Source organism: Ictalurus furcatus, chromosome 9 (genome assembly GCF_023375685.1).
Source record: "Ictalurus furcatus strain D&B chromosome 9, Billie_1.0, whole genome shotgun sequence".
Taxonomy (NCBI): Eukaryota; Metazoa; Chordata; class Actinopteri; order Siluriformes; family Ictaluridae; genus Ictalurus; species Ictalurus furcatus.
Genome location: NC_071263.1, coordinates 14531978 through 14554334, shown reverse-complemented (window position 1 = coordinate 14554334; position 22357 = coordinate 14531978). Strand labels below are relative to the sequence as shown.

General features: G+C 38.8%; 2 protein-coding genes across 3 annotated transcripts; one reads left to right on the top strand and one right to left on the bottom strand.

Moving 5' to 3' along the window:
* Positions 1 to 52: 52 nt before the first annotated feature.
* rtkn2 (rhotekin 2) lies at positions 53 to 7764 on the bottom strand. 2 transcript variants are annotated; one of them, XM_053632528.1, is made up of 12 exons: positions 6848 to 7764; positions 4914 to 5116; positions 4747 to 4799; positions 4603 to 4656; positions 3869 to 3986; positions 3583 to 3783; positions 3069 to 3163; positions 2726 to 2832; positions 2470 to 2601; positions 2093 to 2255; positions 1878 to 1985; positions 53 to 1774 (listed from the first exon to the last, which is right to left on the bottom strand). In XM_053632528.1, exons 1-12 carry the CDS (start codon positions 6980 to 6982, stop codon positions 1167 to 1169), a joined length of 1977 nt encoding a protein of 658 aa, XP_053488503.1. In that variant the 5' UTR covers positions 6983 to 7764; the 3' UTR covers positions 53 to 1166. The 2 variants fall into 2 exon arrangements, with proteins under 2 accessions (XP_053488503.1, XP_053488502.1); XM_053632527.1 differs by having other exon boundaries at positions 4747 to 5116.
* znf365 (zinc finger protein 365) lies at positions 7604 to 13017 on the top strand. The gene is made up of 5 exons (XM_053632534.1): positions 7604 to 7678; positions 8425 to 9122; positions 9466 to 9637; positions 9798 to 9844; positions 10252 to 13017. The coding sequence occupies exons 2-5, from the start codon at positions 8431 to 8433 to the stop codon at positions 10391 to 10393; spliced, it is 1053 nt and encodes a 350-aa protein (XP_053488509.1). The 5' UTR covers positions 7604 to 7678; positions 8425 to 8430; the 3' UTR covers positions 10394 to 13017.
* The last annotated feature ends 9340 nt before the right edge of the window (positions 13018 to 22357 follow it).

Below are 22357 nucleotides of genomic sequence, written 5' to 3'. Positions count from 1 at the left end.
GTTCTACTTTGACAGTGTGAATGCAACAAAAATCAAATACAGACGAACGAAAATCGTTAGTGCTTTATTCTGGACCAAGCAGAAAAGAAAAATGACATGGCCTGCAAAGACCAGAAATGTACTTGATCTGAATTAAAGTAAACAATTAAAAAAGGTATTGTTAGAAAGCTATTGTAAGTATTGCACTATAACTATTAACCACTGTGAAATTAATGTCTCTTAGTTGCATTAATTAATTCACAAAAGGAATACAGACATTCAGCCAGTTTAAAAATGTTATTAAAAAAATAATGTTAAAAAAAAAATAAAAAAAAAAAGAGTCAGTGTTCCAGTTCACTTTCATCCTACACAACTCATTATTATGCAACTTTCCACACCTATAACAAGGTATTTTTTCATTTGAATGTTAAGATTAATCAAAATTGAAAGGATAATTAAATCCTATGAATATCCAAATTCAAGTGCAGTTTAATAGGCACTGTAGTATTTAATTTAGCTACTATACAGCATTCACGGATCAGTCATTCGATCATCATAGTACACGTTCAGGAAAAAATCTACACAACACTTCTGAATTTACAATGAATTAATTATGCTTAAATGGAAAAAAAAAGAAAAGCGAACAACAAAAAAAAAAACCTGCATGACTGAAGTCTTGTACAAAAAATAGCAAATGTTAAAAATCTGTATACATGTTTGTAGCGAGTGGTTACTTTTTTCCCCCCTTTTACTTATTACTACTAATAGTAAAAAGTTTAAGACTTTTACCCAAGTTAAATATTGAAATAACCTACACAGGCTGCATGTATGCATGCATGCTGTAAATCAACATGAAGACAATACTTAGTGTGCATTCTTGCAACACTGTGTGCCAAGTTATCAAAAGTGCACACTATATGACAAGGAATGATAAGTCCCAAGTCTCTGTTTATTTTCAGTATGTTAGGTTTGAAAATATGCATGATGTAATTTATCAGTTCTGTAGCCCAAAATGTTTGATTATAAACTGCAGTTGTAGTAGTGTTGAAATGGGTAGAGAGAGAGAGAGAGAGAGAGAGAGAGAGAGAGAGAGAGAGAGAGAGAGAGAGAGAGAGAGAGAAAGTAAGGACAAAAGGAATTTATGACTGATTTGAGTGTTTGGTAAGATACAAAATAACTATAGAAGTTCACCAAGCTTTGGGGTTCATCTTCTCTCTAAAGGACTTGCTGAGTTTATTTCTCGTGGCAGGCAAAGGTGGCTGAGGCACCTGGGCGCTTGTTTTTTCTTCATGTTCAGACAAACTGAGCTCTGTATCCATCTTGATTGGAACGGAAAGGTTCTGAGGGGGCTCGACCAGGGCTAAAGGTGGATTTTTGCGGGAGGGTCCATGGCTCTTCTGTAACTGTTGAATGATGGCTGAGAATTTAGCATCAAGTGACGGTCTCCCGGTACGAGGCCTGATCCCCTTGTTGGAGTTCTCCTTCTCCTGGTAGGATGGAGGACATGACTGGTGGGCAGTGGGATGGACAAATGGTAATTTGTCAGGGGGTGGTGGAGGCGCTCTTCTCTTCTTGTTGCTGTTTAAGCCTGGACTGGACATGAACTGGGCGCCGTCTTTACCTGGTGATAACACGGTCTTCTGCACCAACATTGGCCGGGAGCCCTCGAACAGTGCTGTCCAGTGAGGAGGCTCACTTTCTTCCTCCTGACCAATAAGAAAGCGGCCATCTGTTTCTTCAATCTTATTATGAATTATGTCTGTCAAACTTTCAAATTTGCCTGGTGAGCCAATACCTGAAAAGCAAGATCAGTTTTAAAACAGATGGCATGAGAAAACCCAAGTATGTTTAGCCATTATGTGTAATCATTTTTCCTTTCTGGTAAGGAAGTTACTTACTGAGATCATTGTAGACCGAGTCAGCTTGCTTTGTAAGAAAAAGTGGGGGTTTCGGTGGGGACAAAACCTCAATTTCCATCAGCTTATCACAGGTGTGCTGCCATTGACCTATTGCACAAGCAAACGCTTGTTCATTCTTTACAAATATTCAATAAAAAGAAGCATGCCAATTTCCTTGGCTCATATATGCACACCAATACCCATCAGTCACTCACTCTGATCATAGATGTGTTGCAACAGAACACTGAGCCACTCTTGCAGTAGGTCAGGTGTCTCGGCTATGAATACATGGCTAGCAGGGTTTCCTGTCCCTGGATCAATGATGCTCAGCCTAGCCCCACCTTTTTGGTTGCCCTCCACTACACGAAGGCACGTGTCCTACACATGCACACAACATTTTCTGTATCATCTATGGACTGCATGTTGACTTTATTTATATACAATTACATAACGTTTATTAAAAAACACACCACCCCAGTTGAATAACCACCAAGAGATGGTTGAATGAAAACTGCTGCCTCAGTGACTAGATACGCATTGGGACCTACACCCGAAATATATTGACTGCCACGGTTTTACTTCCATGTCTTACCTTGTTTATGGAGATTATAACACTGGGTTCTATCTTAGCTTGAATCTCCTCAGGAGTGAAGTAACAGGAGAGCAGACCGGCCTTCAGCACACAGTACAGCCTACAGCAGTGTTGCAAACCCTCAATACTTTGCTAAACATACAGATTTTTATTATTATAGCAAACTTATATTACATACATCCATTGGTCACACCATCAAAATGGTTGTGAAATGATTTTATACCATATGCAATACACAAACTGGTGTGGGACTGACCTGCTGGCTAAGATAACCACTCATCATATCCTGTGTCATGCAGTCAGGCTGTGCCACCAGCTGACAGCACAAGTTCCCATAGAGAGGCAGCCATGATGATGCTTCCACTGAGCAAAAGACACAGGAATAACTCCAAATGATCTCAACTACCTCACAAAATTACTCTTCTATATCAAATCTGTTCAAAGGCAGATCTTGATATGGTGAAAACATTGGCCTTTGAATGTGTATACTGCTAAAAGAACAAAAGCTTTGCCTGCCTAATGCTAAAGCTCAGTGACTTCAAGCTCTCAAAACAAAACATGCAGGAACAACAGCATTATGGTGTTGCTCCTTCACTTACCATTCTGTAAAACTATGAGTGAGTGAGACTGGAACGAGTTCCCAGTCTGCTCCAATCCCAGAGTTGTGTACGCCAAAAGTGAATATTTTGCTCCACTGAAACAAAATCATAAAATAGTCACCAGCCACTTAAATAGGAACACATGTACCCCTGCACATTCATGCAATTATCCAATCAGCCAATCATGCCGGCGGCAGCAGCACAATGCTACAGGCTCAAGAGCTTCAGTTACCATTCACATAAAATATCAGAAAAAAGTGGAAAAGGTGATCTCTCTCTCTCTCTCTCTCTCTCTGAAGACCATATTGGGTTCTGCTTCTGTCAGCCAAGAACAGAAATCTAAGGCTACAGTGAGCACAGGCTCACCAATCAGCAATTTCTGAAATACTCATACCAGCTTGTGACCGAGATCATATTTATCCCCATTCTAATGTTTGATGTGAATGTTCATTGAAGCTCTTGCCCTGTAATGATTTTACACATTGTACTGTGTGGATATGAAAGCAATCCATACTGTGGGATTGGGTTGGCCTGAAGAAAAGCATCAGGATCTCCACCATCCAGAAGGGGGCAGAGTTTCCTTCCAGATCCTTTCCCAAAAGAGGACCGCAGCTTCCTGGCCAGTTTTTTTGGTGTGTTGACCAAAGTTCCCTCCTCTCCCACTGCACAGCTGTATAGCTCAACAGCCAGCTCAAAGTCCGGCTTAGCCTCAGAACTGGAAGAACACAAACAGACTTGAACATGGATCCACTGCACACTTTACCACTACATTTCTGCAAATATATCTAATGATCACTTACAAGATTGTTACACCCTCAAAGCAGATATCAGTCACTGTTCGGTCTACAATCACCATTTCTGTGTCAAATATCTCAGAGCCAATCTTCATTAGACAGAAGACTGCAACCCGCTGAGAGTCTGTAGAAAGAAGACATGGCTCTGTTAAAAAAAAAAAAAAAAAAAAAAAAAAAAAAAAACACACACATTTCTTTTCCCAGACCAGTTATGTCCCTATGCACACATCATGCATACCTTCCACTGCATTCCTAAAGTTTAAAGTAAATAAATAAATAAAATAAAAAAGGTCAGTCATGGTGATTGTTGTCCAATTAGAAAGTTAAAAGATAAACATGTGGCCATATGAAATTTGATGATTTAGTAAACCACAATAAAAGTTATTTTATCAACCATGATAATATGAACATTATGACATCTGGCCAGGATGCAAAGTGTTTAGTATCGTTTAAACACAAACAACTGGGGCTTAGGAATTAGAAAAATATTAAATTGCAACAGAAGGTATACGATTCATGATAAACAATATGCATATTCAAGTGGTTTCGACCCATTTATTCCAATATTATATTATATTATACATATATATAAAAAAAACCCAAATAAATAAAAAACCCACACAACTAGTCTAAAATGGTAGGGTACTAATTTATAGAAGTCACAGAGAAGAGAGGAAATACTGTACAGTTCTAACAACATTCACTGAAAATACAAGAATGCAGTGACAAAATGTACTCACTCCCTTTGGTGTTAAAATGTTCAGAATCCTTCCAAAATAGCGGGATCCGCAGACCTACATGGGAAAAAGAGGACAGGAATGAATCATGGACATACCTAAATTATGGTATCAATGACTGAGAAAAGAGGTTTTCCAATCTCTTACCGGTTATGACTACTTTGCCCTTGCAAGGCGTTCTATTCTGTGACTCTGAAGTCCTGTAAGACACAAACATTTCAGTAAAGTCTTCACAGTTTCCCCATAACATACCATTTTTGTTCAAAATGGCACATTCTCCTGCAACCGTAATGTACCAGCACAACATGTCAGACCTCCTTTTAAGACTTCCAGGCACATCCTGCAGCTCCTTCCGCCTCTGTGCCTCGGTCATGTAGGCTTTGATTCGTGCATTGCAGGTTAACAGGCTCTTGGCTGCATCGAGGATCTGTTCTCTCTTGGTACTGGCCACCAGAAGCTTATATGCCCCTGCTCTCATTTGCATCTCAAAGTCCATCTTCTCCTGGAGATTACAGTCCTGAGAAAAATACAGCATCCGAGATCAACAGGTTCTTTAAATCAGAGTTACAGCAGACAACAGGTGCACACACAAAGAAATGGGGAAATACATTCAGGTGCATCTCAAATAAATGTGAATATCGTGGAAAAGTTAATTCCCCCCCCCCCATAATTTAATTCAAAAAGTTTAACTTTCAGATATTCCAGATTCATTACACAAAGTGAAATTTTTCAAGCCTTTTTTTGTTTTAATCTCTATGATTATGGCTTACAACTCATGGAAAAACTCAAAATATTAGAATAAAGAATTCATAATACGGAAATGTCCTTCTGAAAAGTATGTTAATTTATGCACTCAATACTTGGTCGGGGCTTTAATCCTTTTGCACGAATTACTGCCTCCATGCCACGCCGCATTGATGTAATCAGCCTGTGGCACTGCTGAGGTGTTATGGAAGCCCAGGTTGCTTTGATAGAGAGCTTTGATTCAGCTCATCTGTATTGCTGGTTCTGGTGTCTCTCAGAGATTCTCTATGGGGTTCAGATCAGGCGAATTGGCTCGCCAATCAAGCACAGTAATACCATGGTCAGCAAACCAGTTACTAGTAGTTTTGGCACTGTGGGCAAGTGCCAAGTCCTGCTGGAAAAGGAAATCAGCATCTCCATGAAGCCTGTCAGCAGATGGAAGCATGAAGTGCTCTAAAATCTCCTGGTAGACACTGCATCGACTCTCGACTTGAGAAAACACAGTAGACCAACACCAGCAGATGACACATTAGACTTCAAGCAACTTGGATTCTGTTCCTCTCCACTCTTCCCCCAGACTCTGGCACCTTGATTTCCAAATGAAATGCAAAATTTACTTTCATCTGAAAAGAGGACTTTGGACTGAGCAACGGTCCAGTTTTTTTCTCCCTAGCTCAGGTAAGATGCTTCTGACGTTGTCGCTGGTTCAGGAGTGACATGACACTAGGAATGTGACACTGCAACATTTCTGTATTATAAATTCTTTATTCTAATATTTTGAGATACTGGATTTTTGATTTCCATGAGCCATAATCATTATCATAAACAATCACTTATAATAGAAGAGGGAAGCATTTATTTTGGTCTTCTCCGATTGATTCCACATGCCAGGTTTTAAACAATGGTGTACATGAGTGTGAGTGCATGGAGACAAAGCTTTTCCATGCTTTGTGTGTGCAAGTAGGTGGAGATTGAATAACATCTGGTGAATGAAGACACAGGCAGGCCTAAACAATGGGAACTTGTACCTAGAAAACCAGTTTAAAATCAGTCTGAAAAATCTTGCAATTTTATTTGTATTATTCACCAAATTATTTATTCCTTCACAAATAAATCTTAACACGACGTGGAAGAGAGAGCAGAGGTCTTCATTAGGACACAAGTGAAAAACTCAACAGTGCAGTTAATCATTAAAGGTGTGATTCACTGGTTTTGTTCTCACCTGAAGGAATGAATACTGAATGAACAGGTGGTTAGTTTAGACACGTTTATAACTGGAAATAAATATTATAGTTACAGGAGATATTATATAAACTTTTAGATGTTTATATATAAACATAATACATTAACTTCAGCGAGATAACTTCTCATATTCATTCTTAACGTTACAAGAGGCTATTTAGTGTCGAGCAGGGCGTGTTTTATAGCTAACAACAAAAGTGAAAAATCTCTTGCTACATAACAAAGTAACGTTAAACACATTTTGAATAAAAAAACCCCATACCTCGTTTTGTACAAACAAGACACCATCTCTTATCCTCTTTCTCTTCATCTCCATGGCGAGGGATGAACCGGACGATAAGGAGGACCTTGTCCTTTCGCTCCGTTTAAACATTCGAAAGTCCCGCGGTGACTCCATACTGGCTCCTTCCCCCAGCCAAGCCCCTCACGAGCTCAACGAACCGGCCGAGTCCACAGCTCTGATTCAGCCAATCGCGTTCCTTCGTGCTTCGCCGTTGCCTAAACAACCATAGGGCTGTACCACTTTTGAATTTGAAATGTAAGCTTGAAAATGAACATCCATAAATATGCTGGTTAATTTCAAACGGCTTTAAGATTTATTAATATTTTGACATCTTATACATATAAACTAGCAAACATTGTTATTTGATGTGTATATCGTGCAATAAAAAATGTTTGTAATTCCAATGCCTTTTGTTAGTCTCTCCCGTCTGTGCTTGAATGGATCAACCCGGTTTGTCTGTCGCACTCTGCATGCTAATGACTTCTTCTCAGCAAGGTTTATCAAATCACTGTAGCTGACCCAACCACTGGACAGTATCATTGTAACGGGGGAAAGCGGGTAGTGTCTCAATTGTGTTCAGATCATTATCACCGAAGGACGCCGTTCAGGATTTTAGCAGTGATGTCTGTGACACCTATATCGCTGTTACAGCAGGCTAGCTGAAAAAAAAAAAAAAACACACCCCCGAGAATCTCAGCCACAGGTCCAAGAGATCCCAATGATCGTCATCTGAAAAGCTGCGTCCGACCGAAAACGTTATTATTCCCCCAGCTCACCTGGACCGGGCTGCAGAGTGATACCGGGTTTCAGGTATGCACGCGAGCTAGAGCTAGATGACGTTATAACAGTATGTAGATGACTCTGGCTGCATGACTTGGTCTGACTTTGTGCTGCTCTTTCAGGAGCCCACAGTGATAAGTGTATGACTCAAGACAATGTCTTCTTCCTTCTATAATGAGCTTCTCTACTCTGACAGGGAAAGCTGAAATCAGCCGATAATCGCATATTCATTAAACATATGCGTTTGTGCACGAGTATACAAAGCTTTGAAGCTGCGTGGTGTATGTACGTCATACCAAATACTGTGGTTGTCTATGGTGTAATGAACACTGGGGAGTGTATCAGACAATACAGGCAGAAATATGTTGAAGCATACTGAAACAGCGTTTGTAACTACCAAAAGCAGTGTATAGTATATGCAGGCTATGGAGTTGGGTTCTCCTACTTGTGAACTGGGCCCAACAATGGTTTAATGGGGGATTTGATTGCTGATGTGAGTGAATATTTTAATAAGAGCATGTATTAGACAGCGGAATTGCAGTGTATAGACATAGACATATTGCTACTTGTAGTAGTATGCCATGTGACCATATGAATATGAAAGGTTTAATTTATTCAGATATCAGTTATCCAGATCGAAGGAGATTACATTGTTTAATAGTACTAAGTCAAAGGTGACTAGATTTGCAGATTACAAATGAACTTTGCATAAATTGGTGGGTGGGGTTAACAAATTCTGCCCCGGTTCTAAGCAATTGTGCTGTTTTCACTGTCAGGTTGACATGCAGCAAAAGTTGTGCACGCGCAACACAACCTTTTTCGTGGAAAACGGCCAGGCTTGTGGTGCAGGGGCTCCATCTCCACCCCCGTTCCGATGCCCACGGTGTGGAGAGCATGAGCGGTTCCAGAGCTTGGCTGCGTTGCGGGCCCACCTCGACTACAATCACACATACGATCCAAGGCACAACCTCAGCCTCCCAGCCAGCAGGGGGTACTTAGGCTCTGACAGCAAGAGAGCCACTGCTGAGACGCAGACAACAAAGGACGCAGGCACTGACACACGCTCACACCAGTTCCCATTCAGCTCTGATTCCCTTCCACACGACCAGACTGAAGACACGTGCCCAGAACAGTCTGCTTCCCCGGAGAAGAGTGCCGATGGTGGGGAGTTGTCCATTGGCACCAGTCTCCTCTCTGCTCCAGTGCCCTCGGTGGGGCAGAGGCTGGAGGGCATGATAAGGACGGCCAGTAGCAGCATGGAGCGACGACTGCTCCGGATCAGCTCGGAACTGGCCCACACTGACACAGCACTTCTGTGTGAGCGCGCACACTCGCACCACCTGGCCCAGGAGCGTCAGGAAGTGCTGGAGCGGGAGCAAGCTCTCAGCAGACAGGTGAACGCCGCTGTCATGGTCATCGCCACGCTGCGCCAGCAGCTCAGCATGTCCGAGCATGAGCTGGAACGGAGGGAACAGTGAGTGCAACCTGCAACACAATTGCAAATTCCCCCATTGGCCCTTATCTATCATGGCCCCCTAATAATCTCCATCCCTGATTTGGCTACATCACTCTCCACTAATAGCTGGTGTGTGGTGGGCGTTCTGGCGCACTATGGCTGCCGTCGCATCATCCAGGTGGATGCTACACACTGGTGGTGGTTGAGGAGATTTCCCCCCATACAATGTAAAGCGCTTTGAGTGTCTAGAAAAGCACTACATAAATCTAAGGAATTAACAAAATTGTGTCTGTTTTAGAATTGACAGATTTGTCAAATTACTTAACACCTCAGAAAAATAATAGTTTGTTACTGGTTGTAGGGAAGTACTTGCTATTCAGAAATTTCTGGAAGCAGCAGCGCAGCATGAGATGTGCGGGAAAGTCCGTTTGCGGCGGTTCATCGAGGGCCTCTTACGACGCATTGCCCTAGCTGAAAGGCTGCTGGAGTATTACCAGAATACTCCCCATGAGCACTACTGCACAGCCCACACGGTATGTCACAAGCCACACTGTTAGACTCGGGGTTCATTAGACAACCTACTCTGTATCCTGCATGCGTCACAGTAACAGTGTTGGCTACAGAAATAAACATTATGACTTGTCTGTTGTAAGACATGCAGGACCCACTCTTACAACTGTGCTATTTGTCCAGGTGGCTCCTTTAGCTGAGACAGGTCCCCAAAGAATAACCAAAAGCAGGTATGGCTTGGATTTATTTTTATTTTTATTAATGTTGAGCTTGTACTTTGCACCGTCCACACTTGGTTGCTTGTTTGTATTAGATTTTAAGACTGTAAATTTAGATGTTGATTGGGAGATCTTTTCCTGATTTCCCCTTGTAGCAGTGTTGTTTTACCATATTACTTGTAGATACATTGAGAATCACACAAGGCTAGTAATAATGTTTCTTTAGTGTATAAGTAATGAAGTTCCAGGGCCATCTTTCAGTTTTATTTGTCTCCTTTCCTGTTGTATTTGTTTTGGGTTTTTTTGTTTTTTTTTTACTTTAAATGGTGATAAGTTGTGTCTGCATGTTCAAATGTGATTTATTTATGATAAACGCTATAAGGAATCTGCAGCCTACGTGTTCTGATTTTTACCGCTAGGTCTACAGGAGAACAATTGGTCCATGACGAGGAACTGTCACATGGGCATCAGACTGGGTTTGGAGCATCCCGGGCCTCTGGGGAGAGACGGGGTCATCATGGTTGGGTCCAGGGCAGGAGGTCAGATAGTTATGAGGTTTAGTTGTCTGGCTTGAGCCTTTCACTTAATGTACTGTATGTGTTTAAAATGTAGTGTATTGAAATTGTATTTTAAGCAAATAAATATATAGACAAAAACAGCGTTAAAGAATATATAACATTCCTGGGGAAAAAATCTGACATGGATCTCATACAGAGAGATCCTTTTCAGCAAAATGTGGAAAGGCAGTTCATCTTGGTAGCACTCTTAATCTTATCTGATTGCAATATTGTTTAGGTCAGGGTCCTGTAGTATTCAGCTTTGTCTAGTGATGGCATGTTACTGTTCTGATAATCAGAAAACCCTGTTGAATGCCTTTTACACTCCTTCTGTAGTGCTGTGAAGGTGCTAACATACTGCTGACGTAGTGGACACATGGTGAGACTGCCCTTTAAAATCTAATACATATGGCTACCTAAGTTAATAGTTTACATTCTGAAGAATTGCAGTCTTGATTCTATATTATGGGAATGGAATGTCTGTTCATATATGACCATTACTCAAGTCAATGCAGTATTGCTGAACAGTGCCTTGCATAAGTATCCCCCTGCACTTAATTGGGATTATAGGTCATGAATCTACACTAAATAGCTCATAATATTGAAGTGGGAGGAATATAGTTTTCAACATTATTTACAAAGTGACTTCCACCTGTGGGCTAGTAAAGTGTCCTATGATTTCAATTGTCATATGACCTGTTCCTGGAAGAAAATTATAGCTAAATAAACAGCATCATGAAGACTAAGGATCTATCAAATCTGGGACAAAGTTCTGATAATGTTTCAGTCAGGGTTTGGTTATAAGAAATATTTCATACTTCAGAGTGTGCCGGCCAACGTGTCCGAGAATGATAAAGTTTACCAGACAAACTGGAACAAATCTGGTCATCTTATTTCTGTGTTTATTTTGCGCTGTAGCATTTTGGATTATGCATTTGTGTGGGTGGGGGCGTGGTCGAGCTTTAGCTGATACATGATTCTGAACTGTGTTGGATTAGTTTACTTGTGTGTGTTTGTGCTTTCAGTGCCTCCTGTAATGAGTGGGAGAGAGAGAGAGGGAGAGAGAGACACAGACAGACAGACAGTTGACCAGCACAAAGACGTGTGAGTGGTTGAATGATTTGAATAATGCGAGCAAATCAGAGAACACGAGAAGCATATGGAGAAAAAAAATTGCACAGACAGAGACCTTATTTAAATGTGCAATTGTGAACATACTTTAGTGTATGCTTTGTGTTAATATTTTTACCAGACATTGTGTCCAACAGTTTTTGATTTTATCGGATGTTTTAAATTTTCACCGGTCAAAAACCAGTATTTACTGGCTAATGGAAACTGTGCCATACTTTGAACATTCGGTGGAGCATTATTAAAGCCATTATGAAAACATGGAAAGAATTTGACACACCCACATCTCTGCCTAGTGGAGGCCATCCACCAAAACTCTCTGGTCTGATGTTTGGTGGAAACCCAACACTGCTCATCACCCTGAGAAGAACATCCCCACAGTGAAGCATGGTGGGGGGTAGCATCACACTGAGCATTGCACTTGGCCTCTTGGTTACATCTCTGAATAATGCCCTCCTTACACTGTTACTGACCCCCTCCTCTAAGCAGGGTCGCAGTTGTGCCATATTCTTTCCATTTTTATACCTCGGTCACTAGGTTGTGGAGGCATTTTTTTTTCAGGTTATGTGTCAATCTGCGATTGGGTGAATTGATCCAAACAGTATCAAGGTCACTGCAAGGACAGATGTATGAAATAATTTTTCTTCAGTAGCTTTCTTCCTGTTTTTAAGTGTATTGTAAGAGTATTTGAGACACACAACTTAGTAATAAAAAGGATTAGACTAGTTGGTGACGAAGGCATCGCTGTCAACACTGTTGGCATTGAGTACTACATGTTTAATAATGGGTTTAATGTTGCTCTGCGGGATGTTAAAAAATTGGGATATATATTTTTTAAAACTAAACCTTGTTTTGATAGTTTCTTGGTCTTCATGACTGTTTGCTTATTCATGTTCTCTCATAAACTTTTCCAGGAACATGTGTATTTATATTGAGGTCACGTAATACTTTACTTGGACACAGCTGATTGCACTAGAACTAATTTAGGGTTTTAAGAGCAACATTTATAAAAAAAAATTTTTGGCAATTAATTTTAATAAGTTTGGGAGGGGGTACTTGTGCAAGGCCCACTTAAAAAATGTCATGCAAAGATTTTGTGTATGTTAGTCGACAACACATACTAAAAGACCGTGTTATCCAAATATTAAATATGTTAGTTGGCCTGTGTTTGTTTTTCTACATTTTAAGGTGCTGTTGCACACAGTGAATGTCTGAGATATTGATATTATCTGAATGCATTTGTGCATATAATCAATATTTTAGTGGTGCTGTTGCCTGGGACTGTATACCCTTATCATAACCAGTATTATCACAACCAGTATAGTCCGTGTTATATGGAATGCTTCCTAACAGTAGCCAGGATTATGTAAAATTCCACATTAACAAGAAAAAAATATCTTACCGTCAATATTAGCTCAACCTGCTATTCATAATGTGTGAGTATGTCTGACATTTTACACTGCTGTTTGACCTGTGTGGGGTGACAGTAACCAGAGCAATAGCACATTTTAAGCTCTGTTTTGGTACATTTATGTAGCAATTCTAAAGTTTAGATAGTAGCCTACATGTTCAGTTAAAAAAAAAAAATGTGTTCTTTAAAAATGTATGAGATGTCTCTCAGTTTATTGTATTTTCCAAAGTATTAAATAGTTTGCACATTGTTTCTTAATCATTGTGAATATGTCCTACTTTTGCGAAAAAGAAAATGTAATATGTTAGATGTTGGTCGAAATGAACTTTAGGTGTTGCACATAGTAATCTTATCCTTTTCAACATAAATATCACATCTCTTTACATACTCTGATCAGTTATGTTCATTAGACATCTAACGTCTACCATTAATTCTTGAAAAAAGGTATATAGTTTAGGTGGTAGTGCAGTCATAGAACAAATTAATGATCATCAAACCTCGGTGTGATGATTGGTTATTCGTTTTAATAACTGACTTATTATTACCCAGTTCCTGATACATTGAACTGTGCAGTTCATAACATTTAAAAGTTTTTCTAGACCTGTAATAATTCTATAATTTAAAAAAAACACAAAATACTGTGATTTGCAATATAGCATTGCACTGAATCCAACTAGTTTCTTTCTTTTTATTTCAGGCTGTTTACATTTTAAAATTTAAGCTGCTCTTTTTAACATTACATTATTATTAGTAGTAGTAATATTTGTCAGATGTGGCATTAGTGATTAGTACATTTTAATTCTAATATACTTATGGTGCACACAATGAAAGATCTTGATTGATTCATTCATGATGCTGAATATGTTTTATATTATGCTGAATAGCTATTGCAGAATGCTAGATGTGCATCATGCATGTTTATTTGTTTCCGTCTCAGTCTGGATTTATGAGGTGTTTATAGAGCACTGACTTAAATCAGAATGTAGTTTGATTTCATAATTCTTTATTTATTATAAATAATATTGTTAACAGTGACTCAAATACTGCTTAATCATAAGTTAAAAAGTAGAACCTCAAAGTGGTTTGCTAGTAGAGGCTTATTTTTAATTCAGAAAACAACAGCTTCCCATAATAGAGCTTATTTGTTTTAAAGACTGAAAAGAAATGGTGTTGACATATCTGTGCTGTCCCAAGCTGTGATTTGCAAATTCCACAGCCCTATACTGACATGAAGATTAGATTCTTATTTAGTTGTTTGTAGCTCACTCATGTTTTTCCTGTCACTCACTGAATATAAGCTCTTTTCTGTGATGGGTCTATAGCAGGAAAGAACCTGCAATAGCTTTTAGAGAATCTGAGGTCCACCTGTTGTATATTGTGTGTGAGCATGTTGTAGGTGTTCTGTAATTAGTGCAATATGTGAGGCTATATTTTTCGGAGAAGGCAGTGTGTGTAGAAAGATTTATTAATAGAAAGATTGTGCAATCATTCATGTACAGTATTTATAAACAAAATAAAAGTTTGCTATGAAGGACAATCAAAAGTTGGAACTGATTAAGTTGTTTCATGTTTATGGATTATCGTTATTAATTGGTCTCTTTTGACTTTTTGCTGATTTTGAATGTGCCATTGTTTGTTTCTGTTAGAGATGTTAAGCTTCGTTACATTAGGTTATATAGCCACTGTGTGTGCCTTTCTCTTGAACTATTGGTATCATTACACATGCAACACTGTGAAGTCTTGCAAGATTTGTGCTGACCTGTGTGATGTTCTAAAAACGTGATCATTATTGTTATTTTAAAATATGATTAAAATTGATTAAAATCAGAATATCAACCAGTGAAACCAATCAGACTGTGTTCCTTTTTTTTAATGAAACTGAATTTACTGTTTGTTATACTAAGGTTTTTAGATAATAAGCGGAAGTCCATCCATCCATCCATCCAGCCATCCATCCATTTTCTGTACTGTTTGTCCTGCACAGAGTCAAGGGGAGCCTGGAGCCTATATTACTAGGATAGCCTTCTTTCATCTCAGAAATATTGCTAAGATAAGAAATATAATGTCACTACACGATGTAGAAAAATGAGTTCATGCTTTCATCACCTCTCGGTTGGATTATTGTAATGCCTTACTGTCTGGATGTTCAAGTAGGAGCATAAACAAGCTCCAGTTAGTCCAAAATGCAGCTGCAAGAGTCCTTGCTAGAACCAGAATGACCACATCACTCCTCTTATTCACACCGCATTGGCACCCAGTGAAATTTCGCATTGACTATAAAATGCTACTATTTACCTTTACCTTTCTGGTCTTTTATGATCCGCCACACCTACTTCGATCAAAAGGTACAGGCTATTTGTTGGTAGCTCGAATAGTGAAGGCTACAGCAGCGGGAAGAGCTTTCTCTTACAAAGCCCCACAGTTATGGAACAGCCTTCCAACTAGTGTTCGGGACTCAGACACAGTCTCAGTGTTTAAGCCCAGGTTTTTTAGTGGTGGAGTGACTGGCCACCTTATGTCCCAGGGCGCCCTCATGCATGCTCTTATGCTGTCATAGCTAGTCTTGCCAGAGTCCCTGCTTGCACTTTTCCTCTTTTTCTGTCAAGCTACACATGGTACTCCTGAGATACCAGTAATCCTGGCCCCTTCTGTTCTCCAAACCTGCCTGGTCCATCCTGATGCCCTACTTCTGGTTGGAGTTCTCGTCAATTGGAAGTTACATGCTGCTGCTGAGGATGGCCCGACATGGTGCAGCCTAAAGATCATTGAGATTACCTGGGATAGTACCACTTAAAAACCATAAGATGGCTTTGGACCTCAATTCATATGAACAGTTATGCTATGATGGCAAGGATTACAATTGCTATGATAGCTTTAGGATGTCAATTGCCACAAACAGTTCTGCACTCAAGTCTCCATCAGTGAACAATGGACAAGTTCAACAAAACAGACTTCATGTAAAAACTGTAATGAATTTTCCTGGTTACACAATTGCACTATTTGACCATGTAGTATTAGCACATTTATAGAAGGTATTTATTTATTTATAATTGCACTATCTGGTGTCACCCAGATGAGGATGGATTCCCTTTTTAGTCTGGTTCGTCTCAAAGTTTCTTCCTCATAATGTCTCAGGAGGTTTTTCCTTGCCACCATTGCCTCAGGCTTGCTCGTTAGGGATACATTCATACATTTAAAATCTATATCCTGAATTTATATATTTCTGTAAAGCTGCTTTGGGTGCATGTCCATTGTTAAAAGAATTATACAAATAAAACTGAATTGAATTGAATTGAACTATGCCAACCAGTAGTAGGAACGCCTACTGGCGACTTCATAGTACAGTGACTGGTGACCTTGACACTGTTGGGTTATGGAGTAAAGGTTCGTTTACACATACAGCAACTTGCAGTGACAAAGTGACCAGAGAACGGTGGCGACTAGATGTGGGTGTGTCCAACGACGCAACAAAGATGAGAAAAGTTTAACTTTATGCACATTTGGAGCAACTTGGTGCAGCGACTACCAATGGGAGTGTCTGCAAAATGTTTCTTGGACCCAGACAGCCTGGCACTTGCGCTTTCGCTGCAGATAGATGACCGCAGTGTCAGAGAGCACACTGCTTCTCCTTCATCTTGTGGAGAGGAAATTATGCATAGGGTATAATGCATATATACAATGCCCTGTAATATTGGCAGCCTTTGTAAATAGCAAAGGCTGTGAAAAATTGTCTTTATTGTTTAACCTTTTGATCTTTTGTTAGAAAAATTCACAAAAATACTCTGCTCTAATGGATATCAAACAATTGCAAACACAACACAGGTTTATCAAAAAAAATCTTTAAAATATAGGTGTGCATCAATTATTGGCACCCCATGAATTCATATGAGAAAAATATATTTGAAGTACAGTCCCATTGATATTTTACAATTTTTTAGTACACCTGGGTGACTAGGAACAGGAAATTGTTCAATCATGACTTCCTGTTTCACAGGGGTATAAATATAAAGTAGCACATAGGCCCAATTCCCTTAGTCATTCATAACACTGGGTAAAATGTTGTTGAGCTTCACAAAATGGGAAGTGGCTTTAAGAAAATAGCACAAGCATTGAAAATGCCCATTTCCACCATCAGGGCAATAATGAAGAAGTTCCAGTCAACTGGAAATGTTATGAATCAACCTGGAATTGGATGTGTGTCTATATTATCTCAATGCACTGTGAAGAGGATGGGTCGAGTGGCCAGAAAATCTCCAAGGGAAGATTTCATTACAGGGAAGTATTTCAAGCTTTTTTTGTTTAATTTTGATGATTATAGCTTACAGCTCATGGAAATAAAAAAAAATCCAGTATCTCAAAATATTCGAATAAAGAATTTATAATACAGAAATGTCCATCCATCCATCCATCCATCCATCTTCTATACCGCTTAGCCTTTTCAGGGTCACTGGATACAGAAATGTCATCCTTCTGAAAAGTATGTTAATTTATGAACTCAATACTTGATCGGGGCTGTAATCCTTTTGCACGATTTACTGCATCAATGCGGCATGGCAAGACCTGTGGCGCTGCTGAGGTGTTCTGGAAGCCCAGGTTGCTTTGATAGCGGCCTTCAGCTCGTCTGTATTGTTGGGTCTGGTGTGTCTCAGAGATTCTCTATGGGGTTCAGGTCATGCGAGTTGGCTGGCCAATCAAGCACAGTAACACCATGGTCAGCAAACCAGTTACTAGTAATTTTAGCACTGTGGGCAGGTGCCAAGTCCTGCTGACATGGCACCCCAAATCTTCACCGACTGTGGAAACTTCACACTGGACTTCAAGCAATTTAGATTCTGTGCCTCTCCACTCTTCCTCCAGACTCTGGGACCTTGATTTCTAAATGAAATGCAAAATTTACTTTCATCTTCCCCATGATTGTGGTTGTGTGTACTGAACCAGACTGAGAGATTAAAGGCTCAGGAAACCTTTGCAGGTATTTTGAGTTAATTAGTTGATTCTCATGTCGACTTTTCTGTATTATAAATTCCTTATTCTAATATTTTGAGATACTGGAGTTTTGATTTCCATGAGCTGTGAGCCGTAATCATTAAGATTAAAACATAAATAAAAGGCTTGAAATATTTCACATAATGTGTAAAGAATCTAGAATATATAAAAGCTCCACTTTTTGAATTAAATTATGGAAAAAATTAACTTTTCCACAATATTCTATTTGTTTGAGATGCCCCTATGTGAACGTACCTTAATACTCTTAAACCTAAAAATGCTCAGTTGGACCTTATTGCAAATGTAAATTGCTTTGGATAAAAATGTCAGCCAAAACAGCTAATGTAATATAATTTAATACACATGGTGGTCATAATCTGTTCTTCTCTCCATAAACATTGAATCTGAATCTGAAACAGTTAGTGAAGTTTTTTGAAAAAAATGTAGCCATTTCCAGTAGAGGGCAGCATTGGTCAGATAACGTACAGTTCTGATATGGACCTGGATTCTGCACGATTGTTATTGACACTCACTGACCAATTTACAAGATACACCAATTAACAGGTCAAGTATCAAGTATACAATTACAGCATGTTGGGCACTATTCACATTTTACGAGCCTGAATCTATCCTATCTGTCAGTGGAACAGGACTACCACAGGATTACTACTGACCAGATATTATATGGGTGGTGATTCTTTCTAACGGTGCATCACTGACACTAGCATAGCAGTGTGTGTGTGTGGTGCTGTGACGAGTGTATCAAATGTAGCAGCATTGCAGAGATTTTTATCCACCAACTGAATCTATCCAAGTAATAATGGTCCTGTGTTATGAAGCTGACACTGATTAAGTGGAAAAAAAGATGAGCCATAGTCTTTAAACTGTGCAGGAATGGGTGTGTCTAATAAAGTGGCCAGTTTGTGTACACGATGTTTAAAAACTTCAGCATCTCTGCTTCAGCTTAAACACTTATGTCAGTGCTGAGAATAATATTTGGTCAGTGGTGGTTCAGTGGTGGTACCTGCGAATTACACCCGAACTGGTTTACCTGTTTAAATGGGCAATGATTGTAGCTACAATACAGGTGTGCCTAATGAAGTGGCCAGTCAGTGTATATACTGTACCAGTGTGTATACAGGAACCAAAAGATGTCACAACCTATATCCTATTTGAGTCACAATACCAGATGACATATGGTTATGACATTGATGATGATTGTGGTTATTTTAGGGTGTGAGTAGGATGAAAGTCATACAATAAGGAAGTTCAAAATGTGACAAATATTCAAGTGTTCATAATGATACTGCATGCTTGTAAAATACAAATCTGTTGTGTAGATTGAATTAAAGGATAAAGGCAGCTGCAGTCAGGCTATGATCAAGCTTAAGTGTATTTGTTACACCCATTCCTTACACTTTGAACATCTGTGATCTTGATTTTAGAAAACATAACAGCTCTTCAGTTTTGCCATATAACATTATCAACATGCTATTAGCGCATATACATTCTTTACTGTTTTTTATTTTATTTTTATTTTTTTTAAAGCAGTGCAGATTTTACTGAATAGCATTCAGGAAAAATAAGAACTATGTGTGTACTAGCCAGTGTAACAGTCAATCCTTGTATCATACTGATCTTAAACTGAAGCGACTGCTACCAAAGATCCTCATAAGGAGGCGCTTACGAGCAATTTAATTGCTACTGATTATCTACTTCTTTGTGGTAAGAGAGGCTGAATCATTTGCTCTACCTTAGATACAGTATAATTATCTTAGCCATAGCAACCAGATGGAAGGACTCGTGGGGCATCATGAGTTTTTTGTCCACTTCAAATCAACTGGTTGTCTGAAAATCATAAAATCAGTCACATTCATTGATTTTAAAAGCAAGTAGCACTAGAGTTCAATACAATCCATGCCCTGTATGTAAACATATCTCATTAAGCTTGCTTTATTAAGAGGTTCACTTACTGAATTAGAAAACATAGGCTGAACTGAGAAGGGTGAAATACTCCATGCTCAGAAAATCTGTTCAGTTTGTAAACTCTGAGCCAGAAAGAATGAAGCTCTTGAAGATGGAATAAACATTGACAGAAGAACCAGATTCCTTATTAACAAGGAAAAGGACAAAATAAGGCTCTATTAGGATCTATAATTAAAATTGCCTGAAAATCAATGGCTGGCTTTACCAAGGAAGGACTCAGTAAAGGGTTCAGACCCTTTCACCATGTGTGTGTGTGTGTGTTTTTCCAGGGCCCTTGATGATCAGAGAATGTGTATGGTTGTCTATGCAGTGCTCTGATTCTTTGTTCTATCTGGGGCTAGAGCAGAGCTCAGAGAGAAGCCTTTAAGGTCCAGACTAACGTCATGCATAACATTATGCATACCAGGACCGTGGCCTCTCACATTTACATTTTTCAGATGTTTTCTTGCATGGAAGATAATGTTTTACAAATGATATTTAGTATACATGAAGCTTTCAGGACGAAAAATATAGTTTCAATTCGGTTATGAAATCATTTGTGTTTCTCAGTTGTTGTTCAGTTGACTCAATATACAGAATCATAGCTCCAGAAAAAAAAGAGTGTGTTATTAAAAGACCTTAATTTGATTTAAACTGTCCATGAAAAAAATGTATCACAGATTGTATTAAGATTATCACTTAGAAAGAGGGAGAGAGAGAAAGTGAGATAAAGGACAACAATTTTTAAACTATTATGTCCTTAAAGGATTTGGAAAAATCAGTTGATTTCTGTTCACTAGTTTTTCCTTTTTATGGATACAGTGAGTGTGTGTGTGTGTGTGTGTGTGTGTGTGTGTGTGTGTGTGTGTGTAAATAAATAAGAGTGGTCTGGAATGAAGTATACAAGAATAACCACATAAACTGAGATGACTAAACTGTCCACATGTCACTCTTGTTATAAATATGAAAGATTGGCTTAAGACTCACAGGCTGAAGTGAGTCACAATTCCTGTTTAAACACAAACACAAAATCTCAGGAGCAGTTTCTGAAATTACTTAAACCAACCCTTCTGGCACCAACAACCATGCCACAGTTAAGGATCATTCTACAGCAACGTCCACGTTCAGAGTAACAATATGTCTTAAAATTATTTCAGTTTAAACATTTAAACCTAGGCTACGGTATTGGTTAATAACTGACTTTAGGAATCCACAAAAACGGCAGCTCATTGGATTTTTAATTTTTTTACATTGATTTAAAGAAAGCTTATGGCATATTTTCGTCACTGGTGTTACCTTATATTTGGTGACATAAAATACATTTATGGCATTTGGCAGATGCCCTTATCCAGAGTGACTTGTGTTTACCTCATTCATACAACTGAGCAGTTGAGAGTTAAGGGCTTTGCTCAAAGGCCCAGCAGTGGAAGCTTGGCAGTGCTGGAATTTGAACTCATGACTTTCCGATCAGTAGGTCAACATCTTAACCATTGAGCTAAAGATATCTTATAAAGTTTATTTCTCATTTTATTTCTCATTCTATCTCAACTATTCCACACATGTAGTCACAGGCATAGAGGTATAATGATAATGAATAAAATTATGCGATTAAGCTCTTATTTATTTCAATCAATTTGTGAAAAGTGTGACTGTGTGATGTTTGCTCATTTACACCATCATATCTTTGCTATAATAATAAAAATATTTGAAGGACACTTTTAAAAATGTAATGACACAATCCTTAAAATTCTAATGCCTGAATGAAGCAACAATCAATTATAATATAATATGAAATAATTTATGTCAAACGCGACCCTTTTGATTTATTGTGATAAAAAAAATCCCCACAGTAACACCAGTGACACAATGAAACAACAGTGACACTACGAAACAACTGTGACACAATGAAACAACAGTGACACAATAAAACAACAGTGACACAATGAAACAACAGTGACACAATGAAACAACTGTGACACAATGAAACAGTGACACAATGAAACAACAGTGACACAATGAAACAGTGACACAAAGAACACCAATGATTTGTGTTCACATGAGGAGCAGAAACTCCAGTAACAATTTTCATTAAAAAATGCATTTTACAAAATGACAGCTACAACACCACAAAACATATGTTGCTAATCTTGCTATACTCTCTAAAGTATGCAATTTAATCAATTTGTATTATATATATATTTTAATTACCCTGTAATAAAATAGTTTATCGGTGACCTCAACTAAACACCTCATATGAAATTATGAAACAAATAAAATTATCATTGAAAAGAGACAGAACCGGGAACCATGTGGTTTTCTTGATGGATCTACAGCAAGTAGGATTTAGGAAATTCAGAGTGATCTCAAAAGTCTGTATTTTTCCAGAATAAGAGTAACACCAGTGACATGACTTCAGGGGACAGCCATTTTCATCATATTATTATTAATATTTCCTTGGCATTTTAGTTGTTTATATCA